The sequence below is a fragment of the Pelmatolapia mariae genome, linkage group LG18, assembly GCF_036321145.2.
Source record: "Pelmatolapia mariae isolate MD_Pm_ZW linkage group LG18, Pm_UMD_F_2, whole genome shotgun sequence".
NCBI classification, from domain to species: domain Eukaryota; kingdom Metazoa; phylum Chordata; class Actinopteri; order Cichliformes; family Cichlidae; genus Pelmatolapia; species Pelmatolapia mariae.
In genome coordinates, this window is record NC_086243.1 from 21,541,168 (window position 1) to 21,553,316 (window position 12,149).

Here is a 12,149-nt window from a genome sequence, read left to right on the forward strand (position 1 = left end):
TGTAAGGTTTATGCCACAGTTTCCCTCAATCACTTCTTTAATGAAAATTATATGCTTAACGTTAAAATATAATTATTTCTGTTATCCATACATTTTCAAACTTACTGTTTTACAAAAAGTTTTTTTCTTTTTTTAAAGTAATGCTTATTATAAATTTTTGATTCATTTTTTGATTTAATTTTGATTTTAATTTCTCAAAAACATCCAGCGTGCCATGGCAATAAAAACATGAAATCAGTGTTATTTGCCTTATACGTAATTGTATACAAGTTTCTAAAAGACAGATTTCTAAAACCTTTTCTTGTTTTTATGCCACGTAGTCTAATACATTTCTAAGCATTACAAGTTAGCAGGGTTAGGGTTGAGGTTGGGGCTTAGGGGGTTAGATGCCATGATGTCACTATCTGTGACATAATCTGATCTTCACTGATTGGCTGAGAGAAATCCATGTGGTTTGACAACCTCACAGTGAGCCAGAGGAAGCCAAGCTGAATGAAATAAGGTCATCAAATAAGGTTTCTGACCAGATAATGGATTAAGAGTGTTGTAAGGTTTGCAATGAAGCATAAATCTTACCTCTGTCTTTATAAACTAAGCATACAATGACAATAACAACAAAAAATGTTGTAGTCTATTAACTGTATTTATTGTAATCATCATTGTATGGCCAGCTAACTGCTGAGGCTAAGTGCAAATCACATAACATGAAAAAGCTGTTTTTGTTATTCTAGCTTTTATATGTACTATTAATAAAAGCCTTCTTTATTATTAATAAAACAGCAACAGTTAGCTTGTTTTAGTCTTAAATAACTTTGGATTTGAATTTGGATTACTGCTCCAAAAATTGCAAATTGGGAATTCCAAAATGAAACCTGCCATTTCCATCTTTGTAAATTGCAGATGTGCTGTGCTATGAATGGAAAGCTTGACAACCACAGCAACAGTAACTAAGTGGGAGGCGGGGCTTACCAACCTGCCAACTGTTGAAAGAGAAGAGCAGAACACAATAGAGATCATGTGATCAAAAATGATAACCTATACAGAAGTAGGCAAACTGTTTCCCTATTTCCAGCACCAACCCCAGATAAAACACACAATCATAGGCCTATACAGACTATTTTCTATTCTTTTTACAGCTTTACTTTCATCCCTCTTAACCTCCTTTCTATACAAACACATGTGCACATTCACACAAACACTCCTCTCCCTCGTCACTCCATGCCTCCCTCTGTGAGGAGGGCAGTCTCTGCTTCCATCTGTGTGTGTAAGGGGTTGTCCTGGTGTGTCAGTAATAACAATTTCCCAGTGTTCCTCTCTGCCAATTAGCCCGGCCGTAATTACACAGACACATATGGAGCTGTCAATCACCCGGCTCCTCCACACAGGAACTCACCCACCCAGCGAAGAGAGCGAGAACGATAGAGAGACTGCAACAGGGAGAGAGAAGGAGTTTCCAACAGCTAAGGCTATACCACTCTAAACGACCACACACTGTGCCAATAACATGAGCAGTATTTCTCTGACTGTGCAGCAATCCATCAGTTCCCAGGAAAATGCCATGAAACAGCCTTCAGCAAAAAAAAAAAAAAAAAATGTTTTGAAATTCATTTTGTGGAGTGTTTACAATTTTCTTGTTTACTAATGATCATGATTTGTGCAAATGGTGTAAAAGTAGTTGGAAAAACAAGCACTGTATTCCATGAAAGAATACACTTTAGAGGTATGAATGAAATTGTCTTAATGTTTGTTTTTTTCAACTTTGTTTTTCTTATTTTTCAATAATAAAAAAAACTAATGGGCTGAGCCTGAGGGACCAGGAAAGTTAGATACTTTTGCGAGAAAGTCTATACCGGCATACACACAGGAAGAGACTAGCAGCTATTTAGCCACCGGAGACTCTATGAAATGCCACCGTAGTGATGACAGTCAAAACAAAAAACAAGCAAGTGAAGCAAGTGATAAAAGCAAGTACCGAATGGAGCGAAAGATAACACTGGCTGACATATGATGCAACCAGAGCCTAGAACATTTCCCTAGTAACCAAATGTCCGTTTTAAAGAAGCTGGTGAAAGCAGCTTGCTTTTTATGTAGACATGGCTTAACACATTGTTGGTTTTGGACACAATAATTTGCAGTTGAGAAATTGCCACATCTATGACTTTTATAAGGTTTGAACTTAAATAAGCAAGCTGAAAATATTTGACAATGATGTTGTTGTGTTATGTAGGTCATATACATAACATGTATATATACATATGCATTTAATCATATAGACATGGTCTAGACAACCTGCTGTAGTTTATTAGAATGAGGAAGAAAGGCGATTTTAGTGACATAACATGACACGATTGCTGATGCAAGACAGGCTGGTCTGAGTATAACTGCTGATCTACTGGGATATTCCTGTACAACCATCTCAAGGGTTCATAGATGGTCTGAAAAAGAGAAATCCAGTGAGTGGCAATTCTCTGGGAGAAAATGACTTGTTGGTGCCAAAGTTGAGAGGGGAATGGTCGGAGTGCTTCAAGCTGACAGGAATGCACAGTCTGTGCCATGAAGTATTAAGGTGGTTCTGAAGCCAAATGGAGTCCAACCTGGTGCTAGCGAGGTATAACTAAGAGGTATACGAAGAGAGGCCGGTGAGTGTGAATTAATATTAGAGCACAAATTTTAAGAGAGCACAAATCTTAGTGATAATGCTGATTTTTGACACATATACTGTAGATGCTGAAAAAAATAATTTCTTGTGTAAAACTTCAATAAAATTATCTTTTCACTCAACAAGGTATATTGTTTATTTTGAGAAAAGACATTACTCTTTTATAAAGAATGTAGGAAGATTGTCTCAAACAATACATCAGGTACAAATTTCATTCACCACAAAAGAACCTTACCGTTTGACTATGTGGCACTTTGGATTACAAAGCACATTTTTGAAGGTATGTATAAAGCCTTTTCGTTTTAGACCTTTTGGGTCACCAAGCAATAAAACATGTCTGTTGCACCAAGAAAAAATAACCAGATACATAACTGAAAAAAACGCATGACACCCATTTAATGTTCAATGCAGTAACATTTGTAATAAATGACACTTAAACCTACATTACCCATTTATCTAGCGGCATTAATTAATCCCCGCTTTCACTCTTGTAAATAAATGCATTCAAGTCTCACTTAATGCAGAGCCTGATTTCCCCTGAGCATCTCCAACAGACGAAAACAAATGAAAGTTTAATAAAAATGAAGATAACATTGAGTTATCTGTCAGGCTTTCAAGTTGTGTGCGTGTTCTATGGTAAAACTGTGTCGCCCTGATTTCTATCCATTCTACTCAGTCGACACTTGAATCAACCCAAGAGGGAAAGAGAGAGTGAAAGCAAGAGTATCTGTGAATGCCCGCAAGTGTGGCAAGGTGTGCTTTACTTGTTTAGGTACTATATGTGGGATTTAAGGTGGTGAACAGGGGGATAATAATAACAATAATAATAAGATACTAATCATAATCATAATAATAATAATAACAACCTTTATTTAAATTAGACATTCATAACAATACTGCAAAAGTGTTTTTGCACTGAAAGCAACAATGAATAATTAATAATAATAATATTAATAAAAAATTATTTCCTAAGGTCCGGCGATGCAGATGGCAGGAAATGAAAAGAAGACAGGCAGAAAGTGGAGGGGGTAAAATATGAAGGAGAGATGGGTAGGCACAGGGCAAAAGGAGGAGGTCCAGTCCCAGCAGCAAGTCTTACCTCTGGGATGTCTTCTTGTACTTGCGCCTGCCAGAGAAAGAACAAACACGAGGAGAATGAGGCTTCGGAAAGACAGGATGAAAAGACATCAGGGTCATGCAAAAACCAGCTGAACATTACACTATAAAGAATATACAAATGATTGCGCTATCGCTATCTTTCTTGTGCTGAAAATTTAATAAAAGATGCAGCCCTGTCATATGAACCAAGCACAATCTGATTTTTTTTTTGACAAAGGAAAGAACTACACATTTACACATTATAATGCTTATTTTAATGAATATGAAGTAAAACTGAGAATCCAAAATAATACAGATCAGTTATCAAATTAAAAGGAAAAATCTCCAGGGTTCAGGAACCCTATATTGAAGACATGACGTGGCTCCGTTATGCTTTACTGAGCATTTTGCTCAAATGGTAAGGCTCCACATTTCTCCTTAGAGGAAAAGGTCACGGCAAATCAACACAAAGTTGTTTTAAAGTGATCAGCTTTATCCTAGGAAGACATATTTCAGTCCTGACGGGAGTGTTTTCTTCCAGGATGGCAATGTCCCCATTTTGAGGGTACAATCACGTGCTATGGCCTTTGCATTTACCAGATCTTGACTGAGACTTTCGAGCGACATTGCTCTCCACTGCAATCATCAAAATGCCAAATAAGGAATGTGTTGCTCTCTCCAGTGGAGTTCCAGAGGCAGGGAATCGATACTAAGGTATATTAAAAAGTCTTTAATGTGCATATGGTGGCCCAACAGCTTGCTAAAACAATTCATTTAATTTAGCTTTTTTCCTTTTAATTTATCACTGATCTGTATATAAACTTAATGGCAAATTGCATCATCAACTTCATGGCTTACTAGAATTGAGGCATATCAATAGTGTAACTGATCAAATCTCACAAATGCAAGCCTGCTCATGCAAAGAAGGCATTTATTGAGATGAAATGGGCAATTTAGCACATGTTCAGTGGGTCTAATTCCTAACACTTGACTAACAACATAAAAAGTAAGAGCGCAGTACGATTAGAATACAATAGTGAGTCATTAAAATAAGAAACTTTTTCACTGATACTGGATCAAATGGGTACATTATAACAGTTACCTGTAAATAAGTGAAGAGCTTTAGCGTCTACTTTTTTGAGTCTACTGTTACAGTAAAGAGAAGTAAGAATGCAAATGCTTACAATCACTTATGCAGAAAAGGGATTTAAGAGTGTCATACCAATATGCAAAAAGACGCACACACACACATACACGGCATTCAAACTCCACTCGATCCCACCAACCTTACTTCTACACACACGTACAAACATTGGGAAACCTACACAGCTACATTAACACACCTATTGTACTATCACTTACGTTTGGCCCTAAAACACACCCACACCTCCATGAAGTGATAACAGCATGGCTCTAAAAGCTGAGGTCATACACACACTCACTCACACACACTTACAGCACTCATGACAGCAAACTGGGGGGAGGCATAAACTCACAACTGTTTGACTACAGACATCTATTTAAATTCTAGTCAGGCACAATTCACAGCACTTAGCTTGATTTGCTCCTCCGTTGCTTTCAGTATCAATCTTTTAGAGCTCAGTGCAAAACTGCAAGCTAAGGAAGTTAATCCCCGTAAAGAAATGTTGAGAGCGCCCTTGAAATTAGTGGGAAAGGAAGAATGAATAAATCATTTAGGGTTGATGAAGCCATTGAAATGAAAACAAAATGAAGTTCCACAGTTTAACAGGGTAAACAATACAAAGAAAGACTAAATAAATTGTTTTAGGGGAAATATATTGATGAGACTTAAAAGACAGATCAATACTACATTAAGTAACTATGGGGAAAGTCAGGAGGCAAAAGCAGAACTAATAATGTATTATTTCTTTTTTCTAATCTTAGGTCACAGGTTTTGCCCTTTTACCCTCTTTTGGTGCGTGGGTCTTCTAATTAATTCTAATTAGATGTGGACAAGAAGTGAGGATGGGTCAGAGAATTCTAGGAATTATCACAATTATAAAGGTTAAACATTATAGTAAATGTAACCTTAAAATAAAATAAACATGATATTTCCACGGGGGGCAAGGGGGACGACTCGTCCATCACTGGGGGTGAAGTCACTGAGGCAGTTAAACTCTTTGTTGGCAGGGCCTCAGGGTGGATGTGGGTTGGTGGTTCCCATCTTTAAGAAGGGGGACCAGAGCGTGTGCTCCTACTATAGGGGGAACACACTCGTCAGCCTACCCGGGAAAGTCTACGCCAGGGTGCAGGAAAGGAGAGTCCCTCTGTTAGCCGAACACGAGGTACAGGAGGAACAATGCAGTTTTCGTCCCAGTCGTGGAACACTGGACCAGTTCTTTACCCTCTCGGGGGGTACTTGAGGGTGCATGGGAATTTGCGAGTCTACATGTGTTTTGTGGACTTGGAGAAGGCATTTGACCGTGTCCCTAGAAATGTTCTGTGGGAGGCGCAGGAGTATGGGGTGTCTGGCCCATTGCTACGAGCCATTTGATCCTTATAGAACCACTGGAAGAGCTTGGTTTGCTTAGCTGGCAATAAGTGAGACTCATTCCTGGTGGGTGTCAGACTCCCCCAGGGCTGCCCTTTGTCACCAATTCTGTTCATAAAGTTTATGGACAGAATTTCTAGGTGTAGCCGAGTGGTGGGAGGCTTCAACTTGGGCAGTCTCAGAATCCCATCTCTGCTTTGATGTGGTGGCAGATTATGTGGTTCTGTTTGCTTCATCAGGTGGTGTCCTCCAGCTCGCACTGGAGCAGTTCGCAGTACCGGTGTTACTAACCCAAGTAGAGGACTTCTAAGGGTTACGAGTGGGTGTAGAGTGGAGTGGGAGATCAATTGACGGATTGGTGCTGCGTCTGCGGTGATGCGGATTCTGTACTGGTCCGTCGTGGTGAAGAGAGAGCCGAGCGTAAAAGTGAAGCATTCGATTTACCGGTCAATCTACATCCCTAACCACACCTATGGTCACAAGCTTCAGGCAGTGACCAAAAGAACAGGATCAAGGATACAGAAATAGGGAAATGAGCTTTCTTCGAAGGGTGGCTGGCCTCTCCCTTAGAGATAGGGTGAGAAGTTCTGCCATTTGGAAAAGGCTCAGAGTAGAGCTGCCGCATCAAAAGGAGCCAGTTGAGGTGTTTCAGGCATCTGACAAGGATGCCTCTTGGGGTTGGTGTTTTGGGAATGTCCCACCAGGAAGACCCAGGAGTCGCTGGAGAGATTATATCTCTCGGCCACCCTGGGACTGCTTGGTTTTCCCTCAGACAAGCTGGAGGAGGTGGTCAGGGATAGGGAGTTCGGGGCTTCTCTGCTTAGGCTCCTGCCCCCGTATAAGCAGAAGAAAGTGCATGGAGGGATAGATATTTACACTGAATGTGGTCCTAAATCAGATAGAGATTCAATCGGAATGCTCAAATCAGAATTCATGACACTTTTACCTCATTGTCTGGCCCAGGGGTGGGCAATCTCAGTCCACGAGGGCCGGTGTCCCTGCAGGTTTTAGATCTCACCTTGGGTCAACACACCTGAATCACATGATTAGTTCGTTACCAGGCCTCTGGAGAACTTCAGGACATGTTGAGGAGCTAATTTAGCCATTTAAATCAGCTGTGTTGGTTCGAGGACACATCTAAAACCTGCAGGGACACCGGCCCTCGTGGACTGAGATTGCCCACCCCTGGTCTGGCCTGTACACCTTGCCAAAAGAGTTATATGCCGAGGTGCTGATATTTTAACCTCCTGAGACTCTCTGCCCTCATATGGAGGCATTATATTTTGGTTCTTTTTATCCATATACTTAATTTGTATCATTTGTGTTTTCTTAAGCAATGGTGACTTTATTGTGCTGTTCTTTAAAATAGAGCCTTGTCCTCATATGAAAATATACTTTTTTTTAAAAAGAAATATCTTCTGTTTTTCTGTTACTATATCATTAGTTATAAAGTATTTTATAGTTTATAGTTTATTTTATACTTTATAGTTTATTTGCAGCTTTTTTAGTTAATACAGTATAAGTCCACACAATTATTTGTCGTGATATTACCATATACCATATATATCTTATGCACATAATTTTTGTCTTTTGTCTATGATTATATATTTTTATTCATTTAGTTAGTCTACGTATTAGCCTATCTTATATCATCATAAGAAATGGATAAGAATGAATGTCAGGTTTTATAGCAGGTGCAGAGCTAGAGCTGAGGAAGTTCTGGTAAATATTGCAATTTTTTTGGACAGATTTAATAATTTGTGGTTACCAAAAAGTTTTGAAGCGATATTTCATTTCAGTTCGCACAAAAAATAAATTTTCTATTTATTTACTTACATTAACATACATACAACCAGAGCTCTGCAATTTTAATTAATATAAAGACTTGTTTTATTTGGTCGCCTGCGAGTGGCATCACATCTTCCTCAAACCCTGTAGTCGATAAACCTCCCAAGGAAGCACAGTAAATACCGGATGATTAGGCTTACAATAAAGTTATAACATTACAGTAATATTAGCTATTCTCAATTACTTTGACTCAAGATAACAGCACTAGGCATCCCACAACTGAATCCAACACATGGGATGATAAATATTTGCTCTAATCATTTAAGTACTAATCGTCTCACTAATCATTTTACAATCTGTTAAGTATTTTTAACTATAACAAGCAAAACACACTGTTCAAAATAATTCAAGGAACACTTGATCATTACAGTGTAACACAGAGTCACTTCAACTTCACAGATATCAGTATTTCTAGTAACCAAGCTTAAACCATTGTGAATCAATTTCACTTGCTTTGGTGCAAACCCAAGTGTCTGGAAAGGCATCAACAAGACAACCCAAAAACTGGGGATGGTTTTCAGGTAATGACCAAAGATTATTGCTCTGCTTTTTTTTTATGCTTTTTTTCTTGTTTTTGTTTTGGGTGGGTGTCCTTGTCACTACTAGTAGCATGAGATAATGCCTGCATCCCATGCAAATTGTACAGGTCCAGCAAACCTTTTTGCAAGCCATTGCAAAAAGCACTAATTGTGATTTACTGAAGGAGAGCTGGACAGGGCTTAGAAGTGCATCAACCCAGCACCAGGGCTGGTATTGGTGACTTTGTATAACAGGGGGAGCACTGCCCTTTCTCAATTGGGCTACTCATGTGCACATTTCTGATGGGCTGTGATCAGAGGTCCGACTGAAAGACACCCTCATGCCACCCTGAAGGAGTCGGCTTCTCACCATCTTTTCAGAAACACAAGAGCTAGTGCCTTCAGGTCATTTTGAAGGGCTCTTCAGGAGACCTCCTTAACCTCTTTGCACAAACTAGCAGATACACTTTTTTTAATAGCCCATCTCCTGGTGCCTCCTCAACACTTTTGAGACTCCGCTGAGAGACAAAGTAAACTTTCAGGACAACACCAACATGACAGCACATATGGATGTGATATCCTGGAGAAGTAAGACTACTGACTACTTATGTATTTTGAATGAGCTCCAGGTACTGTGTGTGCTACCAGTAGTGACAGATACTAGCAAAAAACTGGAGAAAAATCAGTCAGGAGGGATGAGGAGAAAGCAATGATCTGTGGACAGCACCTGCAAAACCATTTTAGGGGCTTTCTTTTTGTCTCTCCATTGTGCTCCAGTGCACTTCAGGTAAAGTGCACATTTTCTTACATGTACTTGGGATGTATGTTACTGTTTATGACTGTTATTGGATTGCTATGATTATCATAATTTTATTTTAGTTAGAGCCTTATAGATCAGATGTGGTAAAGCAGTCAGCCACCTTGATTCTTGGGACTTCCTTACACTGCCCTCTCCTCAAGCAAGCACTTTTTTATGAACTGTTTACCCACTAATTAAATAATTCATTTCTATTAATCAGTGGGAGACAGATCAGGTCTGCCTAAGTAAGCTAATTTATTAATACAAATACACTGGAATCCACTAACTGATATATTACATATAAAAATAAGGGCCATCTGTTACAGGCTGGTGACCACGGTGTACTCCTCATCATTAAAGACTGAGCATAGAGATAACTGTCCAAAACATATGCTCTGTCAATCCACAAATGTTTGGTACACTCTGTGGAGTACACTGTGCCAGAAACTGTGCTGTGTCAACCAGCAAACTCACATACAAATCACACAGCTTACAAACAAATCTAGGGTAAGCTAGCAGCACCTATAGTAAATATCCCCAAGTGGACTCAAACATGTCCACAATCTATATCACCCACTCGAACACATGCACAGTCATCCTTTCGCAGTCACAAACACCTCAATGCTACATCATGTTATCTAATCTCTATTAAGCACAGAAAATATACTCTGCAAGTTTATGTTGTGAGTCTGTGTCAACATCTGTGGGTGCTGCCTGTCAGTTGGGGGCTCACTCTTTTTAGACAGAGGCTTTTTGTGAGATTAAAGGCTAATGTGATCTCTGACACACTACAGGAGCCCTCAGAGCACCCAGCCAACTGCTGTGTAGCCCTTTAAAAAAAGAAAAAGAAAAAGAAGGGAGGGGGGGGGGCTGAGCTCCCGTTACATTCATCTGACTCACTATCCATCAATTATCCAAAAAGACAGATGGTTATGACGGTGAGCAAATTGAAGAGACAATGAAGTCATCCAAGGAAACTAAATGTGGCAGAGGATGGTGGTGGAACATCAAGCTTTTAACACAGGAGAGATAAACAATGCATAATCACGGAGCTATATAATTAAATACTGGCAAATAAAAAGTAACAAAAATATTTGGTATTAGAGTTACAGGAATTCTAACTGCTGCCTTTATGTGCAGGAGGGGAAATGTATTTCATTGAGACCTTGAGCAGCAGCATTAAAGATATCCTTCATAGCCCAACCCTCCTAGCAACAGTGCTGTCTCCTCCCCCTGCTGAGTAGGAATGATGTGAACTGAAAATGGATAAAAGAACATTTCACACTTCAACTTACATATAAAGTGCTTTCCTCTCAGGGAGAAAGGTCATAGAGGTGTTGATTGGTGGTGAATGTGACAAAGTAAGTAAGGATCTTTAATGAAACCAGCAGAAATAAGAGATGAGACGTTTGGAAGGTTTGTGAAATGTTAAAAGAAAAAAAGAATGAACCCCATGACACACCTCAGTATCTGAAAAATACACTCTTTTAGCCACTGAAGTTTAAATGTTCAGACATGCTGCACAAGTCTGCATGGGCAGCAGGTGTTTATTGCACATCTGATGAGACAGTGAAAACATAATGAAAAGTTAAGGAGAGTTAAGATTTTCCTGCTCAAGAGTGAGCAACACTCGAGCTCCGATGTTCTTCTTCCTTCCTGTTCAGTTAGGCAAACAAACCATTTGGAAATGTATGGTTATGTTTGGCCTGAGTAATTACATACACACACTCCCTCTCTGTTTTTCTTTCTATTTTACATTTTCACTCTGGGTTCTGTCTCCCATAAACTGACATACACACAACACAACTGAAACTAAGAAATGAGTGTGATGGTCACACTTCTATAATAACAACCATAATAAAGGCTACAGGAACTGCGCCTCTTTTTTTGTCAAAATGTGTAAATAATTCACACGATTGCAGATCAACTCATTTCTAAACATCAAATGCCTCATTCAAACACGCTGAAGCATGCACAGTGCTGCTTCACACACTTGTTGAAAAGAATAAAAGTGGATATACTCACAATCCCCGGAGCCGGAGCCAAATCTTCTCTATCTGTTCTGGCTGGAGGTACTTCAGGGCCGTGCTTTCAAACTCCTCAATCTCTTTGGTGGGAGACTCCATGTCTGACGGAGTTACAGATTTGCCAACAACAGATCAAAAAAAGTTTAATCCCTGTCAAATGTGAACAGTGAGGAAGGTGCAACGCAAAGAAGAGCAGTGCTGCGATGTGTTGGAACCCGGGATGTGACCAAGGTTTCCTCTCTTACAGTAGTTCCCACAGCTGCGACAAACCGGCTGCCATCCCTCCTGTTTCTCTCTTTTCCCTCTAGTTATGTGATAGAGAGTGTGTGACTGAAACTAAATAACACTCAAGCAGCTGTGGTAGTCATGAAGCAGTCCAACTGTACCTCTTTCCTCTCTCCCTCTCTTTCTCTGTTACTCATTCACTTCTCTGTCGTGTCAGCGCAGGGGTCCTGGAGCCGTGCCATGCTCTCCCAGCAACAACGGGATGCAGACGGCAGGGCAGCGCAATCCGGGATTAACGCTCACTGCCGAGCCCTCCACACATGAGGGAGGGAGGGGAAAAGAGCACCAGTCAAAGAGAGGGAGGAGTCTGGCTGATAATGAGAAACCATGTTCTGTTTCATCTACTGGAAAACTGGAGGGAGTGAGGAAGAAAAATGAGTGGGGACAGACATGAGGAAAAGGA

General features: G+C 39.9%; 2 protein-coding genes across 6 annotated transcripts in view; both read right to left on the reverse strand.

Moving 5' to 3' along the window:
- The window catches only part of LOC134617663 (dual specificity calcium/calmodulin-dependent 3',5'-cyclic nucleotide phosphodiesterase 1C-like), a 66,861-nt gene extending 54,882 nt beyond the window's left edge, over nt 1–11,979 (reverse strand). Inside the window, exons 1-3 of one of the 5 annotated variants that reach the window (XM_063462998.1) lie at nt 11,848–11,979; nt 11,460–11,562; nt 3,759–3,785 (exon numbers count right to left, since the gene is read on the reverse strand). In XM_063462998.1, coding sequence (XP_063319068.1) covers nt 3,759–3,785; nt 11,460–11,560 — 128 coding nt within the window. In that variant the 5' untranslated portion in view covers nt 11,561–11,562; nt 11,848–11,979. Of the gene's footprint in view, nt 1–3,758; nt 3,786–4,859; nt 5,415–11,459 lie in introns of all 5 variants that reach the window. The other 4 variants (XM_063463000.1, XM_063462997.1, XM_063462999.1 and 1 more) reach the window with 4 other exon arrangements.
- Nucleotides 11,900–12,149, reverse strand: part of LOC134616142 (uncharacterized) — a 43,458-nt gene continuing 43,208 nt past the window's right edge. Inside the window, exon 4 of the mRNA XM_063460881.1 lies at nt 11,900–12,098. Within this exon, the coding sequence (XP_063316951.1) occupies nt 11,900–12,098 (199 nt within the window). The remainder of the gene's footprint in view (nt 12,099–12,149) is intronic.